Genomic DNA, 17,698 nt, shown 5'->3' with positions numbered 1-17,698 from the left:
GTTTGTTTCTCTATGTGGAAAGTGATGCATTGTTGACATTTCAATCTTGTTCTGCATTGCAATGCTTACATTGTTGATGTGCTTCATGTTGAGTGTTTCTCTATGTTTTTCTCTTGTGTGATCGTATTACTCTCCTTGTATCTGTGTATGACTATTTGGGCCATGTGACTATCTCTATGACCATGGTGGGCTAGACCTACGGGCTCGACATGATATGATGCAATTGCCAACCACCATTGAGGACTAGAGGACTTGGATCGCAACTGACTTGAAGAGTTCTTCCTCTTTCCTCAACTCTTGATCTTCTCCTCCTTTTATTTTTTGCAAGATGCAGTCTATGTAACTTGATGTAAGCATTGTAATCATGGATGATTTATATGTGGAACACTCCAAGAGGATTTGTATGTAATTTTTAATATATTTTAATAGATTGTTGTACCTTTATGTGGACCGATGTTGGAATTGGTCTCAAGCATTATTTTATTTTTTTTTGAATTTTGGTTGTATCATGTTGACTATCATAGGAATATTTCTATCGGTTCTTTAAAATGAACATAGAAGTGCCTCCTATAGTGTCAGAGGTTGATTTAGTCATCTCCTACTTTGGCCTTGAGTATCTTGGTTTATTTTGGATGTATTTCCTAGGTATCGACATTACTTTGCCCTTAGAGGTGACTTGAGTTGATAGTTCAATTTCTAGAGTTTAGCCTTTTGCATGTGTGTAGTTGGATAGCGATTAGTTGACCTTATCTTGAGTTTCAACATTACACTTATACATGTTATGCATAATGACACTTATTTCCTTTAAAAAAATTATTTCCATGCATTCCTTGTGTATTTTGTTCTTATCCTCTATGGTTCCTTGGTGGGACATTACATAGATGATGATAAAAATCAATAAGAAAGACTTCTTTCACCAAGAGAGAGAGACATAGATGGTGGTCATGATAATGCAATTAATGTTGTCAATATACAAGATAATATAGATACAAAGACAATAATTGGAAGACTTCAAAATATAGAATGGCATCTCTAGTTTAAGAAACTAAACAAACATGTATACAATAGTTGATAGTGATAATGAAAGTGGTGGAACTATAATCTTGAGTGAAAATAATTTTTGTTTTTTTAAAGTCTTCCACCTCTATGTTTCTTAAAAATTAATACGTATGGATCATCAAGGGGTAACCCAAGGGTTGTTCTTTTTGGTGGAGTTGATCATGATAGTCAAGATTTTGCTAATTTCTTCTTCACTACTTATATATGATGTATTGATTATCTAAGGGAGGCTCATAGTTTTCTTTTGGCATTGACCAAAGCTTGTGGATTAGATGGAAAATATTTATTTATGAGGTGGATTCCATAATTTTTTCGGCTCTTCTACTTAAAAGAAAATCTAAAAATGTTTCTCAGTAGTTGGTTCCTCTAGTTGAGTATATTTCACGTCTTGTAATTGAGTCAACATCATTAGGCTTGATTTATTCCTTTTGTAACCTATTTGGGGGTGTGACTTAGGTCAGTCCTAGTTATTTCAATGATTGTTATGCCTAGTTGGGTCAATGATGCTTTTGTGATACTTGGTTGTGTTTTCCTTTGTCTAGCTCTATTGGTAGCTATGACTATTTAAAAATCTATATGATCTATTTAATGAATATAATTTCAAACTTCTTGCTCTAAAAAGTGAAAAATTAGTAAAAATATTATAATAAATATGAAATTATTTTTAAATAATTATGATAATTTTAAAATACACTTATAATATATAAAAATAGACTTTAATCTTATCTATATTTTCTATAACTTATCTATCTATTATCCAAATTTAGATATTTATAAAAAATTATATTGTAAAAGATCATATAGAAAAAGAAATACGAATATATAAATATTTATATATGTATTCCTCAATCTCTATCAACCTTTTTCCATCAACCTTTTTACATATACATAAAATCATATAGAGAGGGCTTTTTCATATGAAAGTCGGAGTAATAAGAAAATTTTACAATTTTTTGTAAAGAGAATATTTCTTGCTATTTGGAAAATAACTAAATATATTTACACTTAGACCTTCGATTAATATTATAGCTATGCTCTGAATGCCAATGACCCTTAAAATTTCAAAGATACATGGCTTTTTGAAGTCGTTGAAGTGGTTACAGTTGGAAACTGGCCAACTGCTACCTCATGTCAAGTCATGTGATCTGATAACGGGGGCTCTCATATGATACACAACTTTTCCCTTGCTTCCCTCGTGACAGATGGAGCGATCTTTGCTATATATATGATCAATCCCTCCTCATATCCCCAATCGAGACGGTACAATGGCAAGAGTATCAGATCCTGCGCTTCTTCTCGTGGCTGGATTGGCCATATCTTTACTTATGCATCGGAAGCTGTATTCCTAACATATTGCGTGGTGTAGGCATTTGAATAGTATATACATTTCATTAAGCCTTTCGATAATATGTGTGTGTATGTTTTGTTGCAGAGTTGGGGGCGGTTAAGTTTGATTTAAAGAACCAGTGCGGGTACACAGTTTGGCCAGCAGGACTACCCGGACTAGGGGGGCAATGGCTACGCAGCGGACAAAATGGCCCCCCCCATGCCATGCCTTCTCCATGCCCCTCATGTTGATGTCAATCACCATGCCTTATGCAGTTATAATCATCCAATCAAACCGTACACGTCCTGTCAAGTTGATCCGTGCCGACAAGTTGATCGTGGTGGATCTGTCCATTATATCTGTCATCTTAATTTTTTTTTTCTATTTATTATTGTTTTTATTTTTTGAAAGTTACAATGAGTAAAATAATAAATGTTATAAATTATTAATAAATTATATATTCAATTTTTTTAAATAATATTTATATTATAATAAATGTAAGATATATATTATATATAAATTTTAATAATGTTATTTTTTTTACTTTTTAAATATATATAAGAATAATAGTTTATTTTATATAAAAATGTTTTCTTTTTAAATTAAAATAATTAAGTCATTTTAATATAAGAAATAACTAAATGATTTATATATTGGAAAAGGGAATTGAGGTTTACATTTTTTTTTTAATTTGATCTAATCAATTTTTTTTGTGAGTTTTAAAGATGCAAAGTGAGGAAATTTTATATTCACTTGGTTATTTCTCATGTTAAGTAATTTTTTATTTTCTATGTTAAGTAATTTTTATTTTTTATGTTAAGTAATTTTTATATTCTATGTTAAAACCACTTAATTATTCTTAGGTTAAAATCAATATATTTATTTTGATAATATTTTTTGTTTAAATAACTATATTTATATTTATATTTCTAAAATTCAATATTTACTTAGTATATTTTCTTTGAATGTTTTTAAGTTTTTATAGTTTGAATTAACTTTTTACTTAAAGAATGACATCTTTTAAAAATTGCACATAAGTAAAAATTTAATTCAAACTATAACTATTGCTCAAATTTACAAAATAAAAAGTATATAAATTAGACACAAGTAAAAAAATTAAATTCAAACTATGTAAATATTGTATCTAGATTGACAATTTAAAATATATTTATTCAAAATTTCATTTCATAGGTGTATTTTAGATTAATGTTTAATATCGCATATCAAAAAAATTGTTAAAATATTTTTATATTAAAGATAGAGAGAGCAGAAATACAAAGGCTGAGCCTCATCAGCATAAAAGGAGCAACAGGCACCACCATGGGCCTGCCCCGAGTCCAGTAAAAATCAAGTCTAAACAGTAGCGGATAGTAAAACAAAAAGGAACCACAGAAGATAAACAAAATAGAAGGCACTAGCTGAGAATGTTATCATAGTGATCCACCCAGGTGGTCCATCCCTGGGGTCCCTCCATCCAGACGATGTTCTTATGGCTCTGGATCTGACTCAACATCTCCAATTGCTTAGCGGACGGCTGCCTGTTTTCCTTGATTTCATTGTTCAGCATTCGCAAGGCGTGCTCAAAAGAGGAAAGGTCATCAAGATTGCGCCTCCAGTCTAGCCCGCCTTTAAGCTCAAAGACAAACATGGTAGCATGGCCATCCCGCAGGAATCTTCTGAGTTTGTTCCTTTCCACATTCAGCATGACCGAGACCTGCGTGGCAATATTATAAAATGTAAGTCTTCGAAAAGACTCAGTAAGAGCCCTGGACTGGCCACAGAATCTATTAGCATTTCTAATTTTCCAAATGAACCATAAGATGTATGCAGATAAAATAAACCAGAAAATATTAGCATCTTTCTTCAGTCCCTGAATATAACCAGAAATAATTTCCATAATATTAATTAGGTGGGGAGAGGAAACACCAAACATCAGCCATACTTCCCTAGCAACAGAGCACTCAAAGAAGATATGCTTGCCAGTCTCAAGCATTTTACATATGACACAAATATCATGCGAGTCATAGTTTCCCTTTAAAGGGAGCCTGTTAAGAGTGAGCAACCATTTAAAGCACTTGACTTTGGGATCAATAGAGTTCTTCCATAACCTGCTAAAGTTTTTCTTCCACTGCAAAACAAAGAGGTTAGAATACCAGATCTTATTCACATGAGAAATAATAGAAGTATCATAAGCCAGGAGAGAATAAATATTTCAGGCTTTGGTTTTGGTTAGAAGAGTGGCATCCACCCATCCAAAGGCCAGGAACCTATGTGAGTCTATATCGCAGTCCTTCGGGAGGCCGAGCAATGTGCAGGCATGCATGATTAGGTTATACATTCTTTTTTGGGCGGGGGGGATATTGAACCTAGAACTGAGATCCTCCAAAGATATAAGGGAACCATGCTCAAGAATATCGGCCAGGAGTTTTACCCCTTTGCTATCCCAAGATCTAGCTGAGCACCCCCTGATCAAAGCCAGGGGTTTACCATGATGGGTCAAGTTCCACCACAGGGATCTTTCACCTTGAATATGACTATCGTTGCTAACCCTGGTGTTGACCAAGAACCTTCTGACATGTTCCCAAGCCTTCCAGATGGATCTGAACACACATGAGCCCTGGACGGACACAGGGAAGCTTCCAGCCACCAGGTCGGTAAGAGGCAGACCTTTCCAAGACTTAGCCCTCCGAGGGACAGCCCTCTCGATATTATTTTTGACAAGCACTTTCCAAGGTTCATGCCCGTCAAGGGCATGAAAAATCCATTTAGCCGCAAGGGCAATGCCCTGAGTTTTGAGATCTTTGAGGCCTAGCCCCCCAAGCTCCTTTTTAGCATGGCACCAATTCCATTTAACAGAATGGGCCTTACTATTTCCTTTGCCATCAGACCAGAGGAATTTCCTGATGCCCTTTTGGATTTCCAAGATCTGGTAGTTGCTAAACATCCAAGTGGAAGAGTAGTAGATACTATAGGTAGAGAGGATTTTTTGGCAGACTTGCATTCTACCAGCTAGTGAGAGGAACCTATTGTTCCATTTATTGATCTTTTTGTCGATTTTCCCTTTGACCTAGAGCCACATATCTTTGAGCAATGGGGAGATAGAGAAGGGAACACCAAGGTACCGAACAATTTTGTTGGGACCTCCCCATTGGTAGTTGGACCTATCAAACCGGTCAGGAGGTTGGGTGCTCCAGCTAAGGAAGGTGGACTTGGTCTGGGAGATCTTGGCTCCAGAGATGGAGCTAAAGAACTGAGTCTTCAAGTTCGGATTGTCCAAGTTAAGCTTGGAAAGATTTAGGAAGAGGGCAGTGTCATCAACAAACTGAATTTTTAGGAGCTCATTGTTATCAGGGAGTCTAATACCTTCCACCTTAGGGGAGATAGTATTGTCTCTGAGAAGGTAAAAGAGGGCATCGGAAGCAATGACGAACAGAGAAGGAGCAAGGGGACACCCTTGCCTAATGGATCGGGAGAGCACGATAGGGGGAGAAAGGGATCCATTAATATCGATTTGAGCAGAGGCATCATGCAAGAGAACTTTAACAATTTGACAAAACTCACCCGGGAAGCCGAAGGATTCAAGCATCATGAAGATAAACTCCCACTCCACCCTGTCATAGGCCTTCTCATAGTCCAGGAGGAACATGGCAGCATCTTGGTTAGATGTCCTAGCCCACTCCATGGCTTCCCAACTAGTGATGAGATTCTCAAGGATGTATCTTCCCTTGATAAACCTAGTTTGGGTAGGGCAGATAAACCTCGGAAGAAGTTTTTCCAGACGAGTAGCAAGAATTTTAGCCAATATTTTATAAGAGACATTGAGGAGAGTAATAGGGTGCCAATTCTTAATGAGAGCCTTGTCCCCACCCTTGGGGATAAGCTTTATGATGCCCCTATTAATACAGGAGCCAAGGGAGCCCTTAAAGATAGCCTCTCTATACAGGTCCAGCAGATCATGGGAAATCCACTCACTATTTGCCTTGTAGAACTCGATGGGGAGCCCATCAGGCCCCAGGGCCTTGTCGGGGAGAAGAGAATTGATAGCAGATTGAATATCCTCAAGGGTAAGAGGACACTTAAGCCGGGTGGATTCTTCTTCAGAGATCATATTAGGGATGATAGCTCTACACTTAGACCTGTTCTCTCTAGCTAAAGCAGAGTCCTCAAAGGTGAAGAGGGCTTGGTAAAAGTGGGCAAAGGCCTCCTTAATATCCCCAGGGTTAGTAACTTCAGACCCATTAATGATGAGTCTACCAATCCTTTCTCTCGCATGCTTAATCTTTAGGAGATTAAAGAAGAATTTGGAGCCCTTGTCCCCCTATTGTAGCCAATGGGTACGGGCTCTGATCTTAGCACCTTTGATCTTGACATGTTGATGGGAGCAGAGAGTAGTTCTGGCATTGGACACCAGGGTGGCAAGAGATGGGCAGGAGGGATTAGTTTGGAGGTCATTCTCCAGCCGGGTCAGCTCAGAGATGAGAGATTTTTCTTCAAATCTATAATCCTTGGCTCTTTGTTGTCCAATAGTTTGAAGGAGCTTTTGCCAAGAACTAACATTAAGATTCCATTTGTCAATCTGGGAGGCCGAGTGATTATTGGTTTTATTAAAAAGGCTGATGAGTCTAATAGCCATGAGAGTGCCGGAGTCATGCAGCAAATCATAGTTAAGGATGAATTTCCTGGTCTTGGCAACAGGGAGGGAGCCAGAAAGTTTAATATCAGCAGAGATGGGATGGTGGTCAGAAAGGGTGAAGGGGCAGACAAAAACAGGGTTGCAATGGTCAGAGGGGGTAAAGGAGAAAGTATCTTTTTCAGCATAAAAGCGGTCAAGCCGGTAGTAAATCCTATGCCCACCTTTTTGGTAGTTGCACCATGTGTTCCAAAGACCTTTGGATTTAGCCTTATTCCCAAGCAAAGGATCAAGAAATTTTTTAGAGGCTTTCATTCTGTCCCAGGAAGACTTCTCTGGGCCTTTCCACTCGAAGGGGTTGCCCCCCAATTTATCTTCACAATCCTCAACCATGTTAAAGTCCCCTCCCAATATCCAAGGGATGTCCGGTAAGGAAGTGAGCCATTCCCATAAGGTAATTTTGTCTTTATAGTCATTCAGAGCATATATAGAACAGACTCCAAAGAGGGTGTTGTCAATGCTAAGGGTGGCCCAGACAGCCCTATTGCAAGGGGAACAACCTTTATCAATGATCTGATTGCCTAATCTAGAATTGATAAGCAGCCCAACACCGCCCCTGCCTTTGCAGTGCTTTGAGCAAACCTTTATAGAATTTTTCCAAATGTAGTTTAGGTTTGCTTCAAGAGTGAAGTTAATAGATTTTATTTCTTGCAGTATTAGAAGATCAATCTCCTTATGAGAGTCAAGGAAGCGTTTAACAACATATTTTCTGTCAGGGGCTTCCAGCCCTCTTACATTCCACGAGATGCACTTCATGGCTAACAATGGCGGGGAGTTACATATCCTTAGCAGCATGAAGGCTACTGCCATTGGTAGGTGTCGCCTTGCCATCTTTTTTCTTACTTGAGGTGGATTTATTCTTGGAACCCACGGGTCGACCCCGCCTGTTAGCCTTAGCACTGTTACTATTTGGGGTATCAATGTCATCCCTAGATTCAATCTCACCCTGCGTAGACATCCCAATGGGAGTGTCTTTGGGGGTAGTATTCATGTCGATCCAGGGCACATGTGTGGGAACAAAAGAAGAGTTTAGATCAACACCAGAGTCATCAGCGATAGCACGGGACACATCATCACTGCCAAGCTCCCTGGGTACAATCGAGGGATTACTCTCACAATGGTCAGTAATGACGCTATGAGAGCCGGTGAGAGCTGAGGCTCCAAGGTCAACGTAGAGAGGGTTATCCCTCAGGGAGGGCACAGCTTCATCGACAGTTATAGTGTCGTTACTGACCATAGCAAGGGCATCAAAGCTGTTTTTAAAGTCAGAAGGTCGATCCTTAGAGGTAGAGGCGGGAGCTGGAGTGGGCTCCTACCGATTAGAGTGACCATGATCAACTATAGGTCCATCTGAGACGGGAAATTTCACAAACGTTCTGCATTTTTTGATTCTGGAGGAGACCACACGGAACCCATCCTCAATATATTCTTCCAAGGTTGGGTTAGCGGAAGCAGTAGGAGGAACAGGGGGGGGAGGGGCAGATAGGCATGCCTCTGAAATGGGTAATCCCTATTCAGGAGCGGAGGAGGAGTCCACATTAGGGGGCTTGGGGTTAGCTCCATTATCCTGGTTCTTCTTTGTGTTTGTAGATCTCTTAGATATAATGGGACAATTTTTCTGGATATGGCCATCCTTTTTGCATAAAAAGCATGCGTTTATGCCTCCTAGGAATTCCAAAGGGCACGGGAAGGATTCGTCCTCAATATTGAATCTAAGGATACTAGGCAGATCAATCCCAGGCTTAACAGATAGGAGAATCCTAGCATCTAGGTGCGGTACAAGCCGAGATGAGTCATCCATCCGGATGAATCTACCCAGCGGTTCAACCATTTGCGGGATAAATTTCCATAAGAAGGGAGGGACGTTCTTCAACACAAGCCACCTGGGGCAAGATAGAGCTAGTATTTCTTTAGCATTAGCTTCAAGGGACCAACCTAGGCCACGAAATGAGGTTTTACCCATGTTCCAATAGACCTTTTTCAGAATTTCGACCTGGGTATCATGAGATTTAAAAAATATAGTGAACAAACCTTTCTGCAATTGTCTACAAAAGGAGATACGAAAACCTAATTTAATATTCCAGAAGTTGTAAAACCAGTCATCCATAAATTTTCTTGGAGGGCATTTATCAATGTCAATGCAGGCAAAGAAAATTGCAGTGTCTTTGAGTCTAGACTTCTCACTAGCAATAGCACTAGCCATAGATTCGTTCAGAGAAATGGAGAAAGAAGTGGAGCCATCCCCAGGGTTCTTACCTTCTGGATTGGCTCCATCGCTCCCATCCATTGCCACGAACCTCGCATCTTGCGCCACCGAACCAGCATTCCTACCCGCAACCTCGCAGAAGGACTATTTGGACGGAGTGGAAGGCAGGGGACCAAGCGGCGGGGGAGAAACTTGGGGCGAGCCATCCGTCTCAACCTCCATAAAGGTCAAGCACGTTCGGCCAGGGGGAGAATTAAATGCACGCAGAAAGCAAAAATAAATGCAGTGAAAGAAGAAAACTAAAGGAAGGACACTCAAACCCTGTGGAGGAGGGAGACCTCCTCAAACAACCACCACCTCAGGGAGTTTCAATCCACATCAGCCGAAAGTTCGCCCAGCCGAAAGTTCGCCATCCTAATAATTGATTTTTTCTTTACAACTCAATTGTTAAAATATTTGATTAAATTTATATATTATTAGATTAAATAATAATAATAACAATAATAAACATACAAAGAAAATATACTAAGTAAATTTTATTAATTAAATTATAAAAACTTAAATAAATAAACAATTAATAAAACTTAAAAACATTATAACTTAATAATGTAGGTTAAAAAGATTAAAAATTAATAATAAAACTTAATAAACTTAATAATTTATAATGTTTTTAACTTAAAATTTAATATTTTTTTATATTATAAATCGAGAGTTCAAAAGAGTACATGAAAAAGGAGGGAGGCAGATCCTCAACCAGCTAGAAGGAGAGCAGCAATGAAAGAGAACCACCAAAGAGAAGAACTATCCGAGATACATATACAGCCGAGAAGCAACAGAGTACAAGAGAACCAGAAGAGCAACCAAAAAAGGATTAGTCCTACGGGTAAACATCTTCAAATTTGTTGACCCAGGATGTCCAACCAAGGGGTCCCTCCATCCAGATAGCCTTTTTCTGTTCCAGCAGTTGATGAAAGACCTGAAGGTTATCAACAGAGGGGTTTTTGCTGTTTTGGATCTCCTGCATGAGCTTGGCAAGGGCTTCATCAAACGCCATCTGGTTGTCCAGCACACTAGCTATCTCATAACCATTCTGCATCTCATATATAAACATTGTAGCCCAGCCATCATGCAAAAATCTGAGCAACTTCCTTTTTTCCAGGTTGAGCACGCAGCAGACCTGTGAGGCAATTTTAAAATATATGAGATTTCTATGAAATCCAGTAAGAGATCTGGTAAAACCTTGGAACTTAGAATCATTTCTAAATTTCCATATATGCCAAAGGATGAAAGATGAGAGAACCTGCCAAAATAAGTTAGTATCTTTTCTAAGGCCATCAATAAAACCAGTAATAATATCCAAAGTATAAACATAGCGAGTGATGCAAATACCAAACATGAGCCAAACTTCACGGGCAAAGGAACAATCGAAAAATATATGTCTCATAGTTTCAGGAACTCTATAGATAGAACAAATATCAAGGGTGGCATGCTGGTTTCTAATGGGCAGCCTGTCCAGCAGGAGCAACCATTTAAAGCATTGAATTTTAGGAGGAATAGGAGCTTTCCAGAGCTTATCAAACATTTTATGCCAATCGGAGGAGGAAAAGGAAGAGTACCAAATGACATTAAGATGTTGAGAAACAGAGGTATCATGGTTAAGAAATCGGTATATATCTTTAGCTTTGATAGAAGAGAGGTGAGTAACATCCTGCCACCTAAAAGAGAGAAATCGGTGAGAATCCACATCAGTATTACGGGGGAGATTAAGGTGAGAACAAGCCATTTTGATGAGGTTATACGTTCGCTTATGAGAAGCAGGGATATCAAATTGATTAGCAAGGTCTTCCCAACTGATGAGCTGATTGTGATCAAGGATATCCATGATATACTTAACACCCTTGTTGGCCCAAAATTTAGTCGAACAGCCTTTAGTCAAAGCAAGGGGTTTACCTTGATGGAGAAGATTCCACCATATTGATCGCTCACCTTGAAGAGTATAATGATAATCAAAGGCTGAGTTATCAATATAGTGTCGAATGTTCTCCCATGCTTTCCATAAGGAACGGAAAACCCAAGTTCCCTTCACAGATATGGGGAAATTGCCAAAAACCAAATCACTGAAGGGGAGATGTTTCCAAGATTTAGCAGTTTTAGGCACTCCATTCTGAATGTTATTTCTGACAAGAACTTTCCAGGGCTCGTCACCAACAAGGGATTGAAGGATCCATTTAGAAGCAAGAGTCATTCCTTGAAGTTTGAGATCTTTAAGACCAAGCCCTCTAAGACTTTTCTCTAGATGGCACTAGTCCCATTTAACAGAATGGGCTTTCCTAGAACCGTTGCCATCTGACCAAAGAAAGTGCCTGATGGCTTTCTGAATTTCCAAGATCTGATAGTTACTAAACATCCAGACAGAAGAGTAATATATACTATAGGAGGAGAGAATCTTTTGGCAAACCTGGACTCTTCCAGCAAGGGATAAGAGTCTATGATTCCATTTATTAAGTTTTCTGAAAATCTTGTCTTTTATCCATAACCACATATCTTTGAGGGAAGGCTTGACAGAAAAGGGGATACCAAGATACCTAACAATCTGGTTAGGTCCTCCCCAGGAATAACCGAATTGGCAAAGCCAGTCCGGAGGATGATCACTCCATCCCAGCATAATGGATTTGGAGCTGGAAATACGAGCTCCAGAAGCCTTACCAAACATATCAAGTTTATTACAAAGGCAGATTAGGTTGTCAAAACTGAGCTCAAGAAAGAGAGAAGTGTCATCGGCAAATTGAATATTGAGGAGCTCGGAGTCATTAGGAAGAGTAATACCACGCACCTTAGGGGAGATGGTGCCATCTTTAAGGATATAATGAAGAGCATCGGAAGCAATGACAAAAAGAGCAGGAGCAAGAGGGCAACCCTGACGAATAGACCGAGACAAAGGAATGGGATTGGTTAGGGATCCATTGACATCAATCATGGCAGAAGCATCTTTTAAAAGAATTTGAATATACTTGCAAAAGATATCAGGGAATCCAAAGGCTTTTAGCATCATCAAGATGAAGTCCCACTCAATTCTGTCGTAGGCTTTTTCGAAGTCAAGGAGAAGCATAGCAGCCTCTTGATGAGAGGAATTGGCCCATTCCATGGCTTCCCAGCTGGAAATGAGGTTTTCCAAGATGAATCGTCCTTTAATGAAGCCAGTCTGAGTGGAGCAGAAAAACTTAGGAAGAATAGTTTCTAACCGGGAGGCCAACGCTTTCGCAAGAATTTTATAGGAGACGTTAAGTAAAGTGATAGGCCGCCAATTTTTAATCAAAGCTCTGTCCCCTTCTTTAGGGATGAGCTTAATGATACCAATGTTAATAACAGATCCAAGGGTGCCATGCGAGAAGGCCTCAAGATATAAATCATGGAGGTCTTTAGAAACCCATTCAATATTGGCTTTGTAGAATTCAGCAGGAATCCCATCGGGGCCTGGGGCTTTGTTATCATTTAGCTTTTGGATGGCATCAACAATTTCTTGCTGGGAGACAGGGCTTTGGAGGGCAGATATATCATCCTCCGAAAGAACCTTAGGGATAAGCTCAGAGCATCTAAGACGCATCATCCTCGAAGTGTCATTATCTTTTGAGGTAAACAAATTCTTATAAAAAGTTTCAAAGGCCAAAGAAATATCCTGGTCCGTAAGCAACTCCTTGTCATTATCAAAAATTCTATCAATCCTCTCTCTGCTTTGTTTCTCCTTAAGCAGAATAAAAAAATATTTAGTACCTTTGTCACCAAACTGAAGCCAATGATTCCGGGCTCTGATGAAGGCCCCTTTGGCTTTAACATGTTGATGTTTTCTGAGAGAATTCCTGGCCATGGACACTTGCTCAGCAAGGCTGATAGAGTCCGGTTGGGATTGGATATTATTTTCAGCCACAAAGAGCCGATTAGTCAGCACCTGCTCAATTCGTCTGTAGTCTTTGGCTTTCTTTTGCCCAAAGGTTTGAAAGATCTTGGTCCAAGAAGATATATTAAGAAGCCATCTATTGATGTGAGAGAGGGATTTATTTTGCAAATTTATGAGTCTGATCATCTTAATAGCAATGTTCACATCTTGATCCTCAAGCAGAGAAACATTAAGAATGAATTTATGGGGGGAGGTATAGGTCGGCAGGGTGAGGGTTCTGAAATTGATTTGAGCCATGATAGGATAATAATCAGATAAAGTGGCAGGAAGGGTAGTGACAGGAGATCCGCAATGATTCAGAGAAAAGGAGAAAAAATTGCAGTCAGCATAGAATCTATCAAGCCTGGAGTAAATCCGGTTAGCCCCCTGTTGAAGGTTACACCAGGTGAACCACAGAGACCTATTCCCAGGTATATCTCCTTCAAGGGGATCGAAGAGATGAAAGTGATGCTTGAACTTGTCCCAATGTTGTTTTTCAGCAGGCCTCCACTCAAAAGGTGAGCCACCAACTTTATCACCAGAGTTTTCAATCATGTTAAAATATCCACCAAAGAACCAAGGGATGCTAGGAAGAGAAGTTAGCCAATCCCAAAAGTGGATTCTGTCATTATAGTCATTAGAGGCATATAGGGAACAAATCCCAAATTGAGAATTATTGATATTAAAAATCGCCCAGGCAGCGCGGTTGCAGGGGGATATTCCAAAACTAGTGATAGAATTGGTCCATTTATGATTGATGAGGAGAGCAACACCACCCTTGCCTTTGGTATGTTCAGTAACTATCTTAAAGGAATCTTTATAGATAAAGTTAAGGGCAGTATCAAGGTTAAAGCCAACCATCTTAATTTCTTGCAACATCATGATATCAAATTTAGCATGAGAACTCATGAAATTTTTTACAATAGTCTTGCGATCAGGAGACTCGAGGCCTCTCACATTCCAAGAGACAACTTTCATTGAGAAGGTATTTTAGTGGAACTAGTAAGGGGATCAGAATCCCCACCTTTCTTCTTGTTCTTGGAACCGAGAGGTCGACCCTTTTTCTTTGAGCTAGCCTTAATCATGGCATCCTCATCTTCACTGATGTCATCAGAGATTAAGCTTGGGTCTTTTGTAGTCAACTTAGAACCACCAGAGACCGGAGTAGGCTTGGCATAAATGACCTCAATAATCACATTATCATCAACTTCGTTTAAGGAAGATGCAGGGGGATTGGGTGGAATCCCCTCTAGACTGGAATCTATGTGAGGTGAGGAAGGGTCAATGACAGGGCTAGAGTCCCTAATTTCCTCCATGGGTGAAGCATTATTATTTAAATCTAGCGTGCCAAGAGGAGAGGGCAAGGGAGTATCAACAGAATGAGAAGTAGAGGAGCTGAGAACATCAAACCTGTTAGCAGTGGGCTGAATAGCACGAATGCGGTCTAAAGCTAATTGTTGGGCATTTTTCCGTTGTCGTTTGCGCTTCCCGACAGTTTGGAAGTCATCAACGGCAGCCAGCTCAGGAGAGGAAAAGGTTATCGGGGTTAAAGCCAAAGTTTTGGAAGTCTGGTTAATGAATCCGACAGATTCTGGGGTTTGGGTTTGGGTAAGAATAGGAGAGGAAGAAGAGGCAGCCATATTAGTGTTGTTGAATATAGCCACCAAAGAGTTAGCAGGGTTATCAACCACACTTGTGGTAGACTGGTTGTGGACTCCTTTATAGGCTGGGGCATGGTTTTGAGTAGTAGTAGAGGGTGAAGAAGAACCACCCAAATTATAATCTTTGTGCATAGCCATCTTAGAGCTACTAGGGTTACCAAGCATAACCGAGGTAGACTGAAAATTAACTCCTTCAGAGAATTGGGTATGGCTTTGATTACCAACAGAGGGTGAAGAAGAACCACCCTCATTATTGTCATTATGCATAACCATATTGGAATTAACAGGGTTACCAATTGAACCCACAGGAGAACCCGAACTGGGTATAGACACAGTGGAATGAATAGTTTTAGAAGCAATTAGGGTTTCATTTGCAGCTATTTTTTTTTTATTGGTAATGATGGGGCAATTTTTCCTTTGATGCCCTTCTTTTTTGCACAGAAAGCAAGCGTTTAGGCCACCTAAAACTTCAATAAGGCAGATAAAAACTTCACCGCCAATGTTGAGCTTTAGATTGGGGGGAATGTCAATACCCGGTTTAATAGAAATCAACATGCGGGCATTCATATTAGCAACCAGCCTAGCCGTTTCGTCTATACGGATGATTTTCCCAAAATTGTCCATCAAATGAGGCAGGAACTTCCAGAGGAACGGCAGAACTTCTTTCACAATAACCCATCTAGGGCAAGCTAAAGCAAGAATTTCTTCATTAATTGCATCCTGAGACCAAGCAAGGGCATGAAAGGATGTTTTCCCAACCGTCCAGTAGTGCCTTTTAAGGGCCTCAACCTGCGATTCATGATTACTAAAGAAGATGATAAACAACCCTCTTTGAATCTATCGACAGAATGAGATTTTAAAACCTAACTTCAAATTCCATAGACTGTGAAATCAGTCATCCATGAATTTACGGGGAGGGCATTTATCAATATCTACACAGGAAAAGAAAATAGCAGTAGAGCTTAACTGACATTTTTCGAGCGAGATCTCATGCAACATTTCATCATTGGGCATAATGCAAATATTTTCCAAGGGGTTACCAGACGACTGACCTTCGGCTCTGGGTCTTTCACTCGGAGGAGCGTAAACAAAGCGTGCAGCAGAGGAGATGCCATTACTGGGAGGGGCAACCATCTCAGCAAAGGATCTCCTCGGCGGATTTAGGGCTCCAGGGTCAGGCGGGAATTGTGAATTAACAGGCTCGGCATCCATGAAATTAATTTAACAAAACAACAATGCGAAAACAGAGCAATAAAAGCATAATAAATGAAAACACAGAGGAAGAGAGAGGGTACTCGGCGTGGAGGAGATATCTCTCCTCCACGTAATCTCCCAATGGACGCGCTTGAAAAATATTGTCTCTGCTGTTTCGCTCCAACTGATCATACCAGATATGTAATAGTAATGAAAAATTTAATATTATAATTAACTATTAATTTATTTTATTTATTTTTTCACAAATATAACTTAAAAAATCAAAAAAATATAATAAATAAAAAATTATAAAAAAATATTAAAATAAATTATTTTAATTTTCAAAATATAATCAAACATTAAAGAAAACAATAACTTATTATTTAAAAACTTTAAATACATTATTAATTATTAATTTATTATTTTACAAATATAACTAAAAAATAAAAAATTATAAAACCATATTAAAATAAATTATTTCAATTTAAAAAAAATAATCGTACATTTAAAAACAAAAACTTAAAAGTAAATTGGTTATAGGAAAGTTTTTTTTTTTTACATTTAAAATATAATCATACTTTCAAAAAAAAAATTTCCCCCAACCCCACGGACTTTTAAAAAAGAAGAAAAAATGTAGGAAAAAGACTGGAGATGGCATGGAAGGTTTGATTGGACGGGGCGGTCACATGGAGCATGGCATGGCATGGCATGGGGCGGGCCGTTTTGTCCGCTGCGTAGCCATTGCCGACTAGGAGGGCAGCAGCTGGACCAGAATATGACGTGGATGGTGGCTGTGCCGGCAGGGACACAGGCGGGAAGATTCTGGGCCCGAACGGGCTGCTCTTTCGATGCGAGCGGCGGAGGAACCTGTAAAACCGGTGACTGTGGTGGCCAACTGAACTGCACAGTCTCCGGAGCTGTTCCCGCCACGCTGGCCGAATATACCCAGAGCGACCAGGACTACTACAATGTCTCCCTGGTGGACGGCTTCAATGTTCCTCTTTCCATCAACCCTACCAATTCAAACTGCACAGCTCCTGCATGCAAAGCCGACGTGAACGCTATGTGCCCTGATCAATTTAAGGTGGATGGGGGATGCAAGAGTGCCTGCAATGTCTTTCAAACCGACCAGTACTGCTGCACTGGCGCCTTTGCCGACAACTGCCCTGCCACAAACTACTCGATGATATTCAAGAACCAGTGCCCTCAGGCTTACAGCTATCCCAAGGACGATAATTCCAGCACTTCCACTTGCCCTTCTGGTACCAGCGACTACAGTATTGTATTCTGTCCCTAGATATATATAGGATCGTACTCATTAGAACCTAGAAATAATCAGCTACGAGCATATCACCCCGTCTTTAGGTATCTGATATATGGTGGCATAAAGTATCATTTAGTCTAAGGCATTACATGCCCGTTTTAAGTCTCATAGCTTATTATAAATAAAACGTTCATCAGTATTTTAATGGGTAGTGTGAGAAAGGTAATTCATATGCAATATCATGTTGGGATTTTAAAAGTTCAAATATTTTAAATATAATTAAAAAAATTGGTGGAACTATCTTTTCTAAAGCAAGTAAACTTATTTATTTAAGGAAAATACATAATCCTAATCATTATTGTC

General features: G+C 39.4%; 1 protein-coding gene across 1 annotated transcript; it reads left to right on the top strand.

Annotated features, from left to right (window-relative positions):
* Positions 1-2,324: 2,324 nt before the first annotated feature.
* Positions 2,325-17,534, top strand: LOC131857794 (pathogenesis-related thaumatin-like protein 3.8). The gene is made up of 3 exons (XM_059210518.1): positions 2,325-2,381; positions 2,482-2,561; positions 16,822-17,534. The coding sequence occupies exons 1-3, from the start codon at positions 2,325-2,327 to the stop codon at positions 17,366-17,368; spliced, it is 684 nt and encodes a 227-aa protein (XP_059066501.1). The 3' UTR covers positions 17,369-17,534.
* Positions 17,535-17,698: the final 164 nt, after the last annotated feature.

This window comes from Cryptomeria japonica, chromosome 8 (genome assembly GCF_030272615.1).
Source record: "Cryptomeria japonica chromosome 8, Sugi_1.0, whole genome shotgun sequence".
NCBI lineage: Eukaryota > Viridiplantae > Streptophyta > Pinopsida > Cupressales > Cupressaceae > Cryptomeria > Cryptomeria japonica.
This window is presented reverse-complemented; position numbering and strand designations above follow the sequence as displayed.